This window comes from Centruroides sculpturatus, unplaced genomic scaffold (genome assembly GCF_000671375.1).
Source record: "Centruroides sculpturatus isolate CEXI.00-Female unplaced genomic scaffold, Cexi_2.0 scaffold712, whole genome shotgun sequence".
Classification (NCBI taxonomy): domain Eukaryota; kingdom Metazoa; phylum Arthropoda; class Arachnida; order Scorpiones; family Buthidae; genus Centruroides; species Centruroides sculpturatus.
In genome coordinates, this window is record NW_019384904.1 from 1 (window position 1) to 20101 (window position 20101).

Below are 20101 nucleotides of genomic sequence, written 5' to 3' on the forward strand. Positions count from 1 at the left end.
TTTGATGGTAAAATCGTTTATCATTATAGTTGTGATTTTCATTTAGAATTTACATTTGAATTTCCACGTTGCTGATTACGGAATTGGTTTATTTTAATGTTTACATGTGGAAACAGAAATAAATAATTTTTATTACTAAGTTAAAATTTATATTTCCAGATGTATAAACTCTGTAATTTTAGATAACGATGAAAAACTGCTCTAGATGAAAAAGCATTCTAGCAGATATCTTTTATGAAATAACATTTATAAATCTTTTGCTCGGAAAATAATTCTCATTGTCTCACTGAATGCATGTTTATAATTTCCAAAAAAGAAAAAAAATAATGGGCAAAGAGTTTCTATGCTTTGTACATATACCAAAGATAAATCACGAGTTCTCATAAACCAATTTTTATTCTTTTTGCTGCTCAAAATCAAAATCGTTATCTACACGCCTTCACGTCGTTGAGACAGGCTTTCATTTTTCATTCAGGTTCCAGGAAAATTTAGAAGGCGAAATAAGACTACTCACTTTTTATTTCCATATTTTTTTTCCTTCCACTATGTAGTAAGTTTCGTAGAAAACTGACTGTTAACAAAGAAGAGAATATTCTGTTGACAAAAGATGGATTATACTAGGTTCGCGTAATCTGTAGGTTAAAAAATGAGAGGACAACCTTAGGAAATTACAAAGGAGATAAGATGTATCAGATACTTGAGGTTTTCGAGGTTCTGCAAATTACTTTTAACATTGAACTTTCCTGACATCAATTAAATTCTTCTGAATGAATTTAACAGTGATCTATGGAAAGTTTGTTTACTACATTAATATTTTTTTTGCTATAACGATAAACGTATTTATATACGAAAAAATTACCTTTAGTTTTATAACTTTTTAAATCAATATACCAAGTTATGTATTTTATATTAATAAACTAAACTTAATCAAAGTTTTCACTCTAAATTTTATTTTATATAAATGCCTTCAAGATATATCCTCTTCTTTTATCTGACAGAAGTTGAATTATATTTTCAGACAAAATTCATTTGCATATTTAATATAGATATGCAGAACAACGAAATTTTTCATAATTACATCTTTGAATTATTAAATACGACAAATCATGCCAAGTTTTCAAACCAGTTATCATATACATAACTTAAAAATTAAATAAGAATATTTATTAAAATTTAAAAAAGTTAAATTTATACTACAATAATTCCTTTCATAAATTTTCGATTTCTAATTTAAAAAAACTCATAATTTTCTACTTAATTTCTGATGTAAATAATTGAATATAATGTTGGATTATAAGCGTCAAACAATTGTATATCAAAAAATATAGTTTTTAAGAAACGAAACGTGTTTATAAGATATTTTAAAAGTTGTCAATATAAGTACTTATATGTTGTTTATCAGAGACACCTGCAAACGTCGTGCCGAGAATCATTCAAGAGGTATCAACTACAGAAACGAGTGATGGATATACAGCAAGAATACCATGTGTAGCTCATGGTAAAGTTCCAATCTCATATAACTGGTTCAGAAATGTCGGAGGTCAGTTGACATTGGTAGATGTCCAAAAAGGTTTAGAAATAACTGACGGGACACTTGTCATTCTCAAAGCAACGTTACTTGATAGTGGTAAATATATTTGTGTTGCCAATAACAGCTTAGGCGAAGATAGAGTTGAGAGGACTCTTGTTGTACGCGGTAAGTTCTCCTATATATATATATATATTTATATAAGAAAAACATTTCGAAAATTAAGCAAATAAACTAATAAACAGTTTTAAATGATATTTTAGGATCTCTAAAGGTAACAATTGAAAGCACAAGGAGAATTGTTAGATCAGGTGAAGACATCGTACTTAACTGTAATGTGAGCGGAAGCCCTATCATTTCCGTATCCTGGTTGAAAGACCAACACCATTTAGTCAGTGACCACAGAATAAGGTTATCTACTGCCACGACTTTACACATTGCTGCTTTCCAGAGAAAAGACAGTGGAATTTATCAATGTTATGTGGAAAACGATTGGGAAAGTGCCCAAGCGGCTATCCAGTTGGATTTACAAGGTACAAACTATTACTCTTCATAAAATTGTGAGATTTTGTAAATAAGTTAGCTTCAGTATTGACAATAAATGCTGCAGTTTTATCATCTTAATTAAAATATTTAATAGCTTATTAAAACTAGTAATTATATATAAGTTATATATATGTTTTTTATTAGAAGTATTAAATTCTTACGATGTAGAATATCAAATTTAATATAGCCTAATCTTTGTTTAAGAATTGTCTTAAACATACTTAACAAAAAAAATAATTATACTTGTTTTCAATGTTTATATGTTAAATGTAGATTTCTTAATTAAATTTTAATTGCATTTAATTATCTTAAACATAAGAATATTAATTGCGTAAAGAAGTAGAGTAGAAAGAGTTTTACTGTTTGTTTAAAAATTAGAGAGACGTGTAAACAAGAATGCAAAAAAAGTCTGTTTTCAATCAATCTATTGGATATTTTTAAGGTATATTGACTTAGTTTCTGTTCACGAAAAACACTCTCAAGAACTAACAGAAAAACGAGCTTATAAAATTCATTAAAGGTGGACTGTTTTTTTTTGGTTTTAGATAATTTTTGAACCATTATGACAATTTTATTATATGAGTCATTGATTTTCGTATTCTAAAAAATGTAATTGAACACAGTGAATTTTATGAAACTCATCCTGACTGAGATGCTGTTATTATTCCTTCTATAATTTTACTTTAAGTCTGCAACATTAGAAATATTTCTAAGTTATTTAATTATTATTCAAACTTTATAAATTTTTTATTATATGAGTCATTGATTTTCGTATTCTAAAAAATGTAATTGAACACAGTGAATTTTATGAAACTCATCCTGACTGAGATGCTGTTATTATTCCTTCTATAATTTTACTTTAAGTCTGCAACATTAGAAATATTTCTAAGTTATTTAATTATTATTCAAACTTTATAAATTTTAATACAAATATACTGTATTACACATACGTAGAATATAATTACAATGAAAAGGTTATCATACTTTCATTGTAATTATATTTTATATATGTGTAATGAAGTATATTCGTATTAAATAGCTTTTAAAAAGGGATTAAATGCTTATTTTTAATTGTTAATTTATAAATTTTGCTATCTTATATATATTATTCTTAACTTCTGTTTGTATTTATACAAAATTAAAAATATTTACATTTTATTTAAAGTTAAATATGTTTGAATTTACACTAATTAGTGATATGTATTATTCCATTATATTAACTATTCAGAATTGCTGTACTATGTATAGTTGATTAATAACAAGCTTTATTGTATAATTATCAATTTAATTAATCAATTTTACATATTGAAATATTTCTCAGAATTATTTATTACTTCTATCTTATTCAGAATTCTTCTTTAATTCAAAATGAAATATTTCTCACGTTATAAGCTCTATTTATTGTATAAATAATGGTGGTAACAAGTCCAATCACCATACTATCTTGGTCACTGATGGTCAGATATTGCCGAATCATCGATAAGAACATGCTTCTAATGATGGTTTATTTTTGGTAGTTTGTTCGTAACCTTTTATTTTTTGTCTGAATAATATATATTTTTTTTCTTGAGAAGAAAAATCACTTGAAAGAAGAATGTATATTTTTATATAAATGTTTACATATCTAATTTTATTTTATGAAAAAATAGTTAATTTTTATTAACTTAGAACATAACGATTTGCCATAAACACATCTTCTTTATTTTTTAACTTTATTTTCAATAAACAGCGCTTTTATACAAAAAATTGTTTTTACAAGAGTTTTATTTTTTACATCTCCAATTTCACGAGTAGTTCGGTTTTGTTTATGATAAACTAGAATGTATCTTTTTTTCCTTGCAATATAACTAAAAATAAAACTGATGTGACTGCTGAAAACATTGTTCAACCATCTTTCTAAGCTCCTAATCAATAAGATACAATAAGAAATGATGGTTAAAATAATAGAACGGTTTCAGAAAATTTTTTAAAATATGATTCAAAATTTTATAAATGGAATATATTAAGAGTGAAAGACGTTTGTCTTTCTTTTTAAACAATAGTTTAAAAATTTAAAATTACAATTTCAAATTTATTTTGTTTTATTTCTGACATAAAATAAAATATAGCACAGTAATATATATAAAAAAATATATTAAGGTCGTATTTGTGATTTTTCACATATATAACTTGTAAATATTCCTGTAAACATCTATATATAGTCTATGGACACGTTGTATAAAGTTATCAGATATAGTAGTAACATCAACACTTGTTAGCATTCATGCAATGTTACATAAGATATAAATAGAACACCAATTTGTGTTGGTGTTAGAATTCAGCACAAAGACTACCTATTACATTAACTCTAGTCACGTCCCATTGATTGATAGGGTCTTGGGTATAGTGGACGATTTTGCAGTAATAGTCATCGAAATTCTAGCTTACAGACCAAATCTCCAAACTAAGCATTGTTCTCCAACAAAATATAAAGGTATTTCTTTTATTGTCCTAAAATGTATGGAATGTCTCCGATATTTAAATAGCAACAGTACAATTTTTCTACGCTAATCGAGCTACAGTATAATTATCATAATGCTTGCTACTACATAATTATTTTCCTCGTTAGTTTAATAGAAATGATAATGTGTACTACAGCTAAAAACTTGAGAGGTATTTCCACGAAGGAATATTCCATAATTATTTGTTTTTAATGATTTTTTTAATGTTTTTATTAAGGATGATATCATTTTTTTTGTTTAAAAATTGCAAATTGTGGTTTTTGTACTGAAGTAAAAATAGCTTGTACTTATTTTAATGTTTTACTGCAAATAAGTTAAGTTATTTTTTGCTATTTTTGTTTAAATTTTTATACGCTGTATATAAAAATATTTGTAAGGATTTGTAATGATATTCTGGGATGTTTCAGATAATTTTTTACAATATATATATATATATATATAGCAAATTTAGATGCTTAACTAAATGATGCTCATTTTCCCCTTTTCTAACAGAAAAAAACGTATATATGTGTCTTCAGAAATATAGATTTCTTTTTTTATGTGATAAAAATGTCAATCTAAAAAATATTTTAATACAAATTTTAAGATTTTCCTACATTTTGCAATAAACGTCATCATTTATATAAAAAAATATACAAATAAAACATTAAATTAAACGCCTACATATTTAATATTCTATAATTAAATTATCTTTTTGACATTAACTGTTTTTTTAATTTTAAAAATTATTTGATTAATCAAAAAACATTTTTTCCAAATTATTATTTAAACTAAACAATTATAAGTAATTTATGTAAATTTTTCATGGATGGTATGTTTAATTAATCATATTTTTCTTAATGTAAAGAACATAAATAAAGGCATTATCTCCTATTCATCAAACAAACCATTTCTTAATTGGTATAAAAGTGGGAAGTTTGCCAAGAGCAATGGCTGAACAGGTGGCGTGAAAATGGGAACCAAATCTTTCACAGTATGAAGAACACGCCAGGATGAACACAATAAACTGTCACTAGAAACTGTAGATAGGTGATTCGAACAAAGTGTTGCACAAAATCGTTTTTTTTTTATTTTTTAGTTTGTTTTCTTTATTTTGTAATCTTGACTCTCAGTTGACATTCGATGATATTTTATTGAAAGATGTCTTTTTAAATATATTTTTAAAAACTTAATAAAATTCTGAAATAAATAGTCGTTTATTTGATTTATACGTCTCCATTATATTAATATAATATATATAATTTGTATTTAAATTATCGAATACAAAGAACTATATATTTATTTGTATTCAATATAAATCAAGTGGAAAAGATAATTTTAAATATTTTTATAAATTTTGACATTTTATATTCATTTTTTTCGGTTTTTAGATTTGATAAATTAAATATATTTTTATAAATATATCACTTACATTACTATGAAAGATGTATTATATTATTTAATAATTATAGTATTTTTAGGATGATAAATAGCTGATACTTTACTTTTTACAAAAATAGCATTACGCAGAAACATATAATAGATTAAAAGAATATGTTGCTTAAGGTTTTAATAGAATAACATCACATATTTACTGAAGAAGTTCTGTATAGTTCATTTATTATAACAGCCACTATCATTGAAGAAGAAAGATTGTCTTGTATTGATTTTTCCTTATGATATAATTTCTGTATATCCACGATAGTGTTTAAAGCCTCTAGCTTTACCTCATTTGTAGAATGGCTAAGAAGATACCGAGGCTTCCTTGCAGTATCTAAAAACATATCTGGTCACTTCTTGACAGTTTCTAGCAAATTGTATACTTGACGTTGGAAGTGTCAACTTATTATGGCAATATGTGCAATACTTCCAAGTGCAGAAAAAAAGGAATTTCATTTTTATTTTATTTTATTTACAACTTTTATTTTCTGATGTTCACTGAAGCAAATAAAAAATAAAAGTTTAAAATCTTTCTTTAAAATTAATTTAAGACATTTAAAATGGTATAAATTAATTAAGTCGAATTAAAGAATTATCGAACCACGAAATTGGTATTTATCTCTTTATATAATTATTTTTTTTAAATTACAAAGAATAGTAAATGCTCTAATACATTTTAATTTATAATAGTTATTTAAATAAATAATGGCAACTAAAAATAGTTGTGTAAATAATTTATTACATTGTTTGGCCGTTTTATTTTCTGTATAAAGATTTTTATGTAGGTAAACAAAACATTTTCATAGTTCTTTTCATAATAGTTAATTGTAGATACTTGTAATTTCATTTGTTAAATTTAAACAACTGAAAAGAAATTAACTTTATATTTTTAACGATAAAAAAGATAAATTTTAATTACAAATTAAAATATGCATATTAAATTTCTTTATTAAGTTTTTTTTTGTTTATTGAATAAGGAAACTATAAAATTTCCCAATTTTATTATTAAATATATCGAATTTTTATTATAAATTTTCTTATTAAAAATATAATTATTATTTTCAATGAATTTTCATATTTAATGAAGCTATTGTTAAAGTTTTCTTTCGATTTAATTACAGAGCAGCCCCCTTCTTTCATTCGAGTATTCCCAGATCAAAGACACAGAGATGGCCAGTTTGTATCATTGCAGTGTGAAGCTATAGGATCACCAATCCCTCAAATCGACTGGACTTTGGATGGTGAAAATCTTCCGGAATCAAGAAGAGTTCAATTCGGAGATTTTGTTCGAAGAGACGGTTCCATCATCAGCTATGTCAATCTGACTGAACTGAGCACTGTAGAAGGTGGATTGTATGGATGTATTGCTCACAATGACGTAGGAACTGTAAGTCATTCAGCCAGGATTGAAGTGTTTGGACCACCTTTTATTCGTCCTTTGAAGAATGTGACAGCTGTAGCTGGACAGATTGTCAAACTCCGTTGTTCCGTATCAGGATATCCCATTGATCTTGTTTACGTAGAAAAAGGTGAGAATAGTGTTATAAATTTGTCACCGATAGAAATTGACGCAGAGTTTTAATAATATTATTTTTTTATTTCTATAAATAAAAAAATATTTTATTTATTAATTAATAAATTAATTTAAAAATAGTCTTTTTTATTAAAAAAATACTTAAATTTATGTCAATATAATTTAATTTTGTCGTCTGTTTATCGATTATAATAAAAAAAAGCAAAGTGATAATTTCTACAAACTTGTTCATTGGATGGAAGACTTAAATAGTTTTGTAGGAAATTGAATTTGAAGATGCTAGGTAAATCAATATGGAAGAAAGGAATGAAGGCAGCAAAAAAAGATGTTCTTTTCAATGTTTATCAGTTTGAAGAAATAAAAATTCGTCAATTTACCAACATAAAGAATGATGTTGAAATTTTATTTTCTTCTGTACTACAAAATTGATTTTCGGTGATTATTATCAATTGATTAAAATGATTTTTCTCAACATATTTCAATAAAAATTTTATAAAAGAAATAATATGTTTAATTAAAAATAAATCATAACATCGTATCATATTTTTATATATTTTAAAAATTAATATAAATCCAAACATTTCTTTTAAAATGGCAGAGTTCACTTCAACTGTAAAAGAAAAACTATATTAAATAAAAAAATTTTTACTTTTCTTAAATAAAATTTTGTAATGATTTATCTTAATAATATATTACCATCGAATTAATCCATTGAATGAATCATCCAATTATTTGTTCCAAAACGTGAATAAAAATTTTAAAAAAATTGAATAATTTTATGTAGTTTTAATATTTTTATGACTCGGTGGATTACATTTTAAGTAATAATTTCCTTGATTAATGCATTACCCGCGTAAACATAGATTATTGTAAATACATTAATTTTAGTAAATGTAAATAATATTTCTCATTAAAATTATCCAAGCGTTTTTTTATAAACATATTACATTATCTTATGTAATTACCGGTATATATATATTTTTACATAAAAATATAATTATTAAAAATAATTAATTATTTTTAACTCCATATTTAATTGCTTTAATGAATTTCATCTTATGATCTTAAAGTCTTTGTTATTTCTTAATACGATACTTTTTAAGAATAAATATTTTTATATCTTAAATGATTTTAGTTTCAATTAATGCAAAAATTTAAATTTAAATGAATTGAAAAAGAATAAATCGTCGCGAATTCTAATATTATTATTTTTTTAATTTAAAATTAAATCTCTTTTTACATTTAGATCAGATATACATAGATTTTTAGTCTTTTTTTATGCTGTTTGGTAAACATTTGAAACTCAGCACTGCTCTGTTTTTCTCAAATATTTGATATGGGTTCATTTCATTTCTAAACAAACACAATTCCTTAACACACAAATAAAATACTTCAAGATGATTAATTTATTTTTAATTTTAAAATATTTGTTTTTTTATAAAATGAAAAGTTAATTTCTTTAGCAATATTTTTAAAGGATTTTAATATTTTATTCTAAATGATAATATTTTTTTATAATTTAAATTGTTCGTAAAAAATATTTTAAAATTCGAAAATTTATTATATAATACGTTTTAAAAGTTTACATTTTAATAATTATAATTAATAACGTTTGATAATTTATAATATTATATTATTTAAATAACTGAAAAGTGTTTCATTTAAAATAGAGTATTATTAGTTTGTTTATTTTCAAGTTTATAAGGTTTATTCGAAAAGTTCTATATATGTTTTCAGTTTATTTTAAAGTATCGGTTCGAAATTTTATAAAAGAAAAGGATTCAATGTTACAATTCTAACTTTCAATTTTGTCTAATAAAATTGATTTTTGTCAGTGGAAAGTTATGATAAATCTACTTACTCTGTGAACTTTAACAGATTATTATTGTAAAGGATTTTTCTGGAAGAAAATTTCTGTCTTACAACTTCGTAACAAATAATATTGACAGAAAAGGAATGCTAAAGAATAATTTTCACTATACACTACAACGTGCAGTGAAAAATCGTCTCGTTTACTCCTAAATATTAGCTTTTCCTGTCAATCTTGCGTACTTTACAAGTAAACCTCAGGGGACATAGATTTTCTAACGCCTTAAAAATTAAACTTTCTTTTAAAATAATATTTGTAAATGTAGTTAGAAAATATAAAATAGCCTTTTCTTATTATATATAATATAAAATATATTTTATCTAGACAAAATTTTAAGTATAAGTTGTGACTTGAAGATATAATGTAAAAGATGTGTCTTTATTTTACTCTGCTAAATTGTATTGTTTAGTTATGAAAGCTTTATAACATTGTAAGCTAAAGAGAGATTATATTTATTATTAAGAAAATTAGATTTATAGTAAGTAATTATATCTTACTGCTCAATTAAATAGGAAAATTTGTAGTTATAGTTAAGCAGTAATATTAGATATTATATAAAATATAGTATTTATGCTTAAAGTTTTGTTTAAATAAGAAAGCGCTCGATTTAAAAAGAAAATATTGCAATATTTCTTTTATAAAAAGTAGAAATTAAAAGGTATTAGTTAGTTTAAAGGGATAATAGGCTTTTATCCTATTACATATAAGCATTTTATATGTTTATTTTATTTGATAAACAGTGTTATTTAATTTTTTGAACCATATTATACATATGAAAAATAACTTTTTATTTTGGTAGATGAAATCGATAAATAGTTATATGTATAAAATAAAAGTAAAAATTCAATTTGATATTTTATAGTTTTATAGTTCAAAATACTTTTTGCTGGAAGTTTTAACTAGTAGTCTATCTGGCGAATTGCAATCTCTAGAGAGTATGTTGGATAGTCTTATTTAAGAGTTTGATATAGGACGCTCTTTATGGGATCTTGACATTGAATTGCTGAAAAGTCATACTGTAATTTTAAAGTTTAATCATTACAAATATACAATAATTTGTTTCGAGTAATAAAAAGCAAGTTTATTTTTTTTAATAAAACTTTTTACTTGTATGTATATTTATATACAGTTTTCATTAACTGATAAATTTGAAATAACTCTTTTTCCAATTTCTTTCATGAAATGTGAAGAACTCTAATAGTGATAAATTGCCACGATGTTGAAAGCAATTCTGATGAGGCAGTCAATCTAGATAGCTATATATTATCATTAAAAACCATCTCGACGAACTTAATCTATAACAAAATTGTAAATTTATCAATTTTAAAGATATATCCCCAATGAAAATAATAGAAAATTTTTGTTTCTAATTTCAGTCGATTTTTTATAGCAAAGTTATAGTTTGGGATTTATTTAATACTATTCAGAAAATTACTATAAAAAGTTTTCAGTAATAAAACATTCTTCGGGAAACTCTTTAGAAATCGGATCCATACTGTGTGTACTTGACTATTCTGAACTGTGTACAAAGAGATTAAGAATATCACGAAGAATGATTTGTCTGGCAAACTTCCAGGAAAAGAACAATGACGAATGTACAGTACAAATAAAATGTCTAGTCGTCCAGAGATTTATTTTAAATTATCAATGCTTTGTTATAATCTATTAAATATAAAAATAACTATTTTTTAATTTTGTTTATTTATAGAGGTAATTTCATTACAATTTTGCTTCATTCATATATTTGGCTTTGTAACTATGATTTTTTTGCATATTCTTCCTTGAAATATGTAGAAGTAAAAAAATTAAAATTACTGACTTCTTTTAATGATATATAACTTTAATATAACTGCATTAAAAACAATATAGAAAATATTTTGCAATTCCTTTTTAAACTAGGAAATAATAATAAAAATTTTTATCTGGACAATTATCAAATTTACAACATATTTTTATAAATTTATGATTTATCAAACGTTTTCACTAGTGTATATGTACATGAAATTTGTATTCTCTGTAATAATATATATAATAATAACCATACAACTCCATTAGTAACTATAATATAACTACATAGCTATATGATAGTTATTAATACAGTTATATATATATATATTACTACATAAAATAATGTGATGTAATATAAACATATATTATAAATATATAATGTAAGTTTTATAATGTTATATGTATATATATATTATTAAAATTTTAGAAGTCGAAAACTAATTTTTGAACTGAAGTTTTTTAATAATTGATTTATAGCAGCTTCTCTAATTGTTATTTCTAAAATTAATTAAAATTTCCAAGTTGGAATTTTTTAATACAAATATTTCCGTAAATTAAATATGTTTTTGATTATTTAACATTGTGAAATAACGTCAAACAAAAATCAATTATGCAACCGAAAATTGAATTTTGGAGAACTGAAATTTTATTTTACTTATAAAATTTGTAAAATATTTTTTAAAAAGAAAAATATGTTTGCATTCGACGCTAAGCTAATTGTCAAGCAAAGGACGTGAGAAATACATCCCTTGAATAAGAAATGAAGATAATGACTAAGAGCTGTGATCAAAACGTGAGTTAGAAACAATTGAAGGTATCAACTCGGCTATATAATGATTAAAATGCATCTAGTTGAAATTAATCTATAGAAATCAAACGTAATTAGTATTCTAATGAGTGTTTTTACATAGTGATTATGAGAAAACATTTTAAAATACTTGTTTAATGATAAAAATATCAATAATAGAAAAAAAAACACACAAAAGAATTTTTATAAATGGTTTATTTTATTTATAGGAAAACCTATTAAAAGTTACTTCCTTCAAAAATCACTATACAATTTCTTAGTAATATCAAAAGTTAAGATTTTAAGAAACAATATAGATACAAAGTAGAATGCAAATATATAATCTGGCATTCATCCAATATGTTTGAGAAAATTTCGGTCGGATGGAATGCATATCTCTATACAAAACAGACTATCCAACAAACTACAGAAATAATCGATTGGATGAAGCATGTGCAAGGAATAATTCCATCTATTAATTTATTTTATGAAGATAAACAAAATTGGATCGCATTTGAAAATCTGTAACTTTTCTTAAAGTTACTTTTTATTTAATTTGTTTATATTTTTATTCTAGTTTTGCTCTTTGTTCAATGTTTAACACAACACTTTGGAATATATATATTATTAAACAAGGCTATCTAGTCTGATATAAAATGAGGATTAGTTTTATTTAAATTCTTTGATAAGATTACGCATATTTGATGTAAATTCATAGAAATCACATCCCAAAATTAAATTTTTGACATATCCAATTTTAAAGACATGATATGTAAACTATAAAACAGTGTATAATATGAATATTTTATATGTTTGTCTGGCTGTGTTATATATTTTAAACTTTGTAAGTTTCAAATGCTGAGGGCGTCAATAAATTGTTTCATTTGCTTCATACACAATGCATTTTTTACAATGCTTAATCTTCTTTAAGATGGTCGGAGATTACCGATCGGGGATCGACAGGCTCAGGAGCAAAGAGGACTAATAACATTACACAACGTTCGAAAAGACGATGAAGGAGTTTATAAATGTGTTGCACTTAATAACAGAGGAGAAAAGGCAGAACGGAGTTTCGTATTGCAGGTTGTAAGTAAGTACATTTTACATTAAAATCTATTAATTTTTAAATCGATACTTTCATTTTCTTCAATAATGCTTAATCAATAATTGTTATAGACTACTTCAATATTATTTCCTGAAATTATATTTTTGAAAATGTTATTGAAAATAATTTTATTCTGTGTCTATACTATATAAATATTCATTAGTTAATACCTTTCTAAAAATAGGTATTTAATAATCTATAACTAGATATCTGTTTTATAATTTAATTATATCTAATTAAATTTAAACTCGATGATGCAGAAACTATAAAGATACATTAAATATGGTATTTAATTTCGAAAATCTCATTATAACTTTTCTAAATCTTGTCATAATTTAATTCTCTTGCAATAACTGTTATAGCAAATGACTACTTAAAATTTATCAATAAATAATTTTAATACGTCTGTTTTCTTTTAACAATCTTCCTATTTTTTTCTAAATCATAAAAGTTTAGTAGTAAACTTCTATAATAGGGATTTAGGCATTCGTGTCTATCTGAAACCCACGAAATTTATTACCTCTTAAATTTTTGAGTGTACCATTTTGCTTGACTGCAAGGCGAAGATCGAACATGACTTCTGTACAACATATCACAATATGCCATATTACAGTCAAAAAGCATTTCATTGAAGTACATCAATTTGCTCTTATCCTATATTTACTAATGTAACTGTATTGTACATATAAAAACTATCGGAAAACATGTAATTTTTTCCTACGTGTGCATTTGCTATCGTGACTAAAATCTGCTAGTGTAATTGCTGTACCAGAAAACAAATCTTGTATGTCACAAACTGTGATGTCGGTCATATATTTCCAGCTAAAAGTATCTACTTCTGTAGTTGCTTCGTTTCAACCCATTCACCAGAAATCACTGCATTTATATGCAAATCCACTTGGAGTGAATTTCTTCACTAGTATTTATAGCTTTACCAAACGAAAGGCACTTCTCCTCCACTTCATTTTCTGATACACGCAGCTTCAGTCACGATTTAGAATGTCACGAATGTGACGTTGTGTAGAAAAAACTGATACTTCTTTCTATTAGGAAGCTATTATTAAACTTTGCATTAAGTATAGCTATATAAAGTTTTAATTTTTATTTTATGGATTTTTTTATTTACAATTTACAAGAATATTAAGTGCATTATTCAATCGATTATGTATTGCTTTCATGATGCATTTTAATTTACTTTTAAAAAGATTTTATAAAATCAACATTGATAGAACGAAAAAAATAAGTTTTTTTTTATTTATTTAAAATATCGCCAATATTATAAAATTTATCAAGTAAGAAGAAAATTAAATTTATGGTTTATAAAAGCTGCATTATAACTCTGACAAAACAATTTTAAAAATTATCTTTTAAAAAATTTAAAAGATATTTTGTTTATAAAATGAAAAAAAAAATTTATATTTTAAAGTCAATAACTCAAAGACTTTCTTTAAAATTAACTAAAATTTTACAGAAGATTAAATAATATCGAATTTAAATATTTACATTCAAAGAATACAAATTTAAACAAAGCAAATTCTGTAAAGTAGAAATTTATGTAAATTAATTTTCGCTATACATTTAACAGTATTGTAAAGACTTCAATTTTAACTTTATCGGGAATATTGACAAAAGAAAAGTTTATAAATTTTCATTGTTTAAACTAAAACATTTGTGTTAATGTATTCTTCCACTTCAAAGATTTTATTACATTTCTCTTTAAATATACAAGTAAATATAGTCAGTTTCATTTTTCTTCCATTCTTTAACATTAAATAATAAGTTTTTGCGAATTCTTAACAAAATTAACTAACAATTTTTTAGTTTTGTTTACATATTATCTTACAAAATTAATTATGTTTTATTAGAAGCTAACCTTAACAAAATTATTACGTGTAATTTTCTACAGATATTTTGTATTTCGTGATAGAATTTGCGACTGACAGACATTCGTGACATAAGCTATAATATCATGTGAAGTTGATTGTTTGCTGTCATTACTTGGTTTCTTTGTATTGACTTGTTTGTGACTGTTAGATAACTGTAGTATCTTTCTTCTCACAGATTGATTTACTGATTGAATGTATGACTGATTGTTTATTTTTTTTATACAAAATTTGTTTTATTTTTGTTCGTTCTTTTTTTAATTTATTTGTTATCGACAATTACGAACATTAGCGATTTGTAATATCGATTTTACGTTTAAAATAATATTAACTTTTATTTTAAAAAATAACGTTAATTAAAATCAATTTATCGAATTTGTTTTCTTAGTAAAAAATCTTGGCATAAATTGCTATTGTAAAATAAAACAAATATATGTATATTTGAGATTTAAAAAAAATACATTGAAGTAGAAGTGTAGGCAAGTACCCAATAGTGTCTAGTCAAAATGTTGTTTCATCTATTTGTTTGTGCTGTAGCCCATCTAACTCTCTCCTAATTCGATTCTATGTTGACAATATGTTTGAAAAATGTATTGCTCCCGTTGAAAATTACGTTACAATTTAAAATTTCGTCAAATTTTCGATTCCCTCATTCGTTTTAATATAATCTAACAAATATTTATTTTCATTTAAAAGCTAGACTCATAACTCTAAATATAATCTAATAAACACTTTAGTTCTCTTTTAGAAGACATTGCACCATCTAGAATTTCAAATTTTTAACAATTTTTAAATCATCACATAATCTGAATGTTAAATTTATTTTTCAGAGGATGGAATTATCATTTCTCACGAAATTTTCATAAGTGCAGATGTATTTATTTATTCATAAAAATGGAAAAATGATCAGACTTTTTAGCATAATTTTTATTCTGTTCTTTCTTTAGCTGCTCCCGTAATAAGCCCGTTTTTATTTACCGATAAACTGGAGGAGGGCATGAGAAATTCTGCAGTGTGCAGCATATTGGCAGGAGATTCGCCAATTCGTATCACTTGGTTTAAAGATGGAATTCCAATTCGGGATGCCTACCCAGATATTCAAGTTGTTTCTATTACGGATTTCGTGTCTTCACTGATCATCAATACAGTGAAAAGGCATCATACAGGCAACTATACTTGCGTAGCTTCCAATGCGGCAACTTCCGTCAACTACACAGCAAGAATGGTTGTTAGAGGTATGAATACCAAATTTTCTTACTATAATAAAGTTATACTGCAGAAGTTCTTTCTTAACTTAGCACAAGTCATTTAAATAAGAAACCATAAACACTATATAAATTCTAATAGAAAGTTTTTATGGAGATAATAAATTTTCAATTGTATTTTTTGTATGTTTTTATTATTTAATTCTTTCAAATGTTAGATTATTATTAATCAAAAAAGATTTATTAATAAAAACGTTAATGACTGTTAGGTAGAAGCACCTTAATTATAAAAGTATGTAATGAAATTTGTTCATTTTAAACCGCAAATTAGTGCTTAATGTAAAGATTTTAATAGAGAATTATTAGTTTATGTTGAGTACAGTCAACTTTTAACAGCCTCTCCAAAATGGACAATTAAGCCCACAGACCAATCTGCTTTAGCTGGAATGCCAGTCACTTTTGATTGTCAAGCTGATGGTGAACCTAAACCTGTAGTTAGATGGAAATATTCTCCAGGTAATGTAAATTTGTTAATAGCAAATTAAGGCTGTCTTCGAGAATTATATATGAAGACATTTGGTTTTTAATTATATACTAATAAATTCTATTATATTTTTATATAAATTATATTTTATTATTGATTTATAATTTATAAATAATTCTTCCTAATAACAACCTTCTAAATATAAAACTTTTTTTCAAATCGATAGAATTTATTTGTAAAATAATATTCAATTTTATTCATAAATTAAATAGTTCACAGACAACATCAGAAAAGAATAAAATTAATTAGAAAATTATTATTTGCTTTTACTTGCCCTGTAGTTATTAAACTTCTATAAATAAAACTTCAATCTCATTAATCTTCTATATTTATTATAAATTAAACAACCAACTTCCGTATCTTTTTCAAAGATATTTTTTCCATTTTTAGAGATCGTTATTAAATTTTTTGAAATTTTCTTAATTATACAAGTTAAGATGTCGATAATTTTGACAGAACGATTACTAAAACACGGTCTTTACCGTGTAATGAATCGATCAAATTTATACTTTAAATGATCCATTCAGTTCTTGTAATAACAATTACTCTCTCATTAATTAAATATCATCTTCTCAATTAATCAATTAAATTATAAAATCACATTTTTTTATCCTTAAAAGCGTTATTGAAGAGAATAATATTCATGTTTTTCTATTCTTCAACAAATCAAGGAAAAAAATTGTACATTTTTTTATTACTTGTCTTCTGATTTACATGTCGGATACGTTTTTACTTTTATTCTCCTTTCTCTCTTTTTTTAAATGTAGTTTTTTTTAATATAATTTTATCTAGATTAAAATACAAGATTTAATATAATTCACCTGACGTTAATTAATGAGATTTTCAATATCTTCATTAATTCTGACAGAAAAATGTCAATTGTCTTAATTGAATTAAAGATTATTTTGAATTATTAAAAAGAAAATACACTTTAATTAACTCTTTTCGCTTCTGTATATTTAATAACAATGTAATTCCAGTCTTTACTAAATTGTTACCACTAGATAAAAAACAATATAAAATAGTTTTAAAGAAGTTAATAATTATAATTATAAAAACATTTACATTGTTTTTTAATAAAAATATTTCTTGTAAAAATATTTTAAAAACTAAGATTCTTAAGCTTAAAAACTTTTTACAGTTTTCTGTAAAAATATATGTTTATTTTTCTGAAAAGACTATACTGTATTCTTAACTAAGCAATTGTAAAATGCTCTAAACACATCTTTACAAGCAAAATTAATTTTTTAATTAAATCTCATTTTATTTAAAAAAAATTTAAATCACTTATGATGATGAAATTAATTTTTTATTAAAATATTTTATGTTTAAATTAACTTTTTTCATCAAATATAAAAAACTGTTATAACTTTTATTACACAACGTAATTACTTTTACATGTACATGACAAATAAAAAAAATCTATATTGTTAATAGTTTAAAACAATAATTAATTATTTTATTATTTATAGTTTTAAATTTTCTAATTTAAATTTTTATTTTTTTATTTAATTCATAATAACGTATTTTTATATTAAAGAAATTTATTATCTAAAGAGTTTTTGATAGACAATGAAATAGTTATAAATTTTGATGCAGATGATAGTATTTTTATTAAATTCTTTTATAGCCACGCTTTTACGACAAACATTAATAGTAATTAATACGAACTTAACGATTAAACTTGTGGATTAAAAGCCATTTTAATAATTGAAATAATTATCATAATCAATAAACAGCGTAATACATTAGATATAATTTTTATTAATTCATGACTTTTAGTAAATTATCATATTTAGATTTTAGTCTCCTATGTATTTTCTTAGTATTTTATTTCGCATTTCGATTTAAACAAATGGAATAAAGTTTGTAAACTTCGTTAAATAATTGACAATTTAAAATAGATATTCCATTCTATCTCTGGATAGAAATTACTTATTATGTGGAAATGTATATAATTTCCATCTTAAAAGCATGATGAGTTAGACTTTATTCAAACTGCAATTACTGCAATTCTGTTCTAATCATTCCATCTTCAGTAACGGTAACATACCCCTCCTATTGTAAACACTCGTAGGATTTAGTCGTCAGAAATGTTTCAGCTTGTAACTAACTCAATGTTTAAAATTAATTGCTTGATACTGTGAACATAGGCCGAATCTAACAGAACATACAGTGCTCTTTGTATCATTATTCATCTCATCCGTCTCTCATCCTCAGTTTGTACGAAAGATATCGTGTAATCATTCTGAGCTAACGAGACTTACTATAGTTCTCTTTTCACCATATTTTCAGTTAATTCCTGGATATATATTATTGTTCCAGAATAAATACGAATCAACAGATATCTAATACAAACAAATAATTCTCCTGGGATATAAATGATATTTTAAATTAAATTTACCATTTAATGCTGCTCTTGATATCAGTAATTTGCATTCCATTAGTATAGTGGAACGATAATGATACACATTTCGTTTAAACTCGTGCATTATTTTTATTTTTTTAGACAGTCGTGAGCCCCAGAAGAGAATAAACTTTTGAAATATTTATGTGATGAGTCGGTAAAACATTAATCTTACTCCATAATTTTAATAATGTTTTTTTTCTGCTCTGGGTATAAAAACCCGGCTATTTTATTTTTTATAAGAAGACAAATGATGTAAAAAGTATATAATTCTCATCAAATTTTAATTTTATTCTTTTATTCTTCAATGTAATTTAAACCTATTGTAGCATCACTTATCTGTCATATATGATAATTATCAAACTGTAATTATGGTTGGAACTTTAAGCTTTAATTACTGTTATCAGAGTTAAAAAAGTTCTTAATCTTGTTAGATGTATAAAATTTAAAACGTGATCTTAAAATATTCATTATCATTTATCTCTTGCTATAAAAATGGATATTATCAGTTGTCATTATTTTCTGGCGTGAGATTATTAAGTTTAATTCTAACCAATGTTTTTTTATGTTTAGTAATTGGATTACATTTTTTCCCTAAATTCTACCTTTTTTCTAATCTTTAAAAAAGTTTTTAAAGATAATTAAAAAGTGGAAAATGTTGTGAATTTTCGAGTAATTGCATTTTATAACTGTAGAATTTTATTTTATTATGATTCTTAAAATTTTATTATAAAATCATATGACTAATAGGAAAGAATACTATAACAGATAAAATAATCCTGTAAGATCAAGATATTAGTTTATTCATTTTACCAAATCCATTTTTATTTCGACTATCAAATTTTTTAAAGTAATAAATGCTTGATGCTTTTTTAAGAAAAAGTTTTTTGTAGCAATAACTCCATTACATTAAACTATTACAGTATATTATGACTAAATAATTTAGACATTAAATGATCTTACTTTGATAAATACGAAGATGGG

The 20101-nt window shown here is 24.0% G+C and overlaps 1 protein-coding gene across 1 annotated transcript in view; it reads left to right on the forward strand.

Moving 5' to 3' along the window:
* Nucleotides 1-1381: 1381 nt before the first annotated feature.
* Nucleotides 1382-20101, forward strand: part of LOC111631543 (Down syndrome cell adhesion molecule-like protein Dscam2) — a gene marked incomplete at its 5' end in the record, with an annotated part of 67191 nt that continues 48471 nt past the window's right edge. Inside the window, 6 exons of the mRNA XM_023375803.1 lie at nt 1382-1696; nt 1792-2061; nt 7116-7523; nt 12905-13063; nt 15909-16196; nt 16563-16682. Coding sequence (XP_023231571.1) covers nt 1382-1696; nt 1792-2061; nt 7116-7523; nt 12905-13063; nt 15909-16196; nt 16563-16682 — 1560 coding nt within the window. The remainder of the gene's footprint in view (nt 1697-1791; nt 2062-7115; nt 7524-12904; nt 13064-15908; nt 16197-16562; nt 16683-20101) is intronic.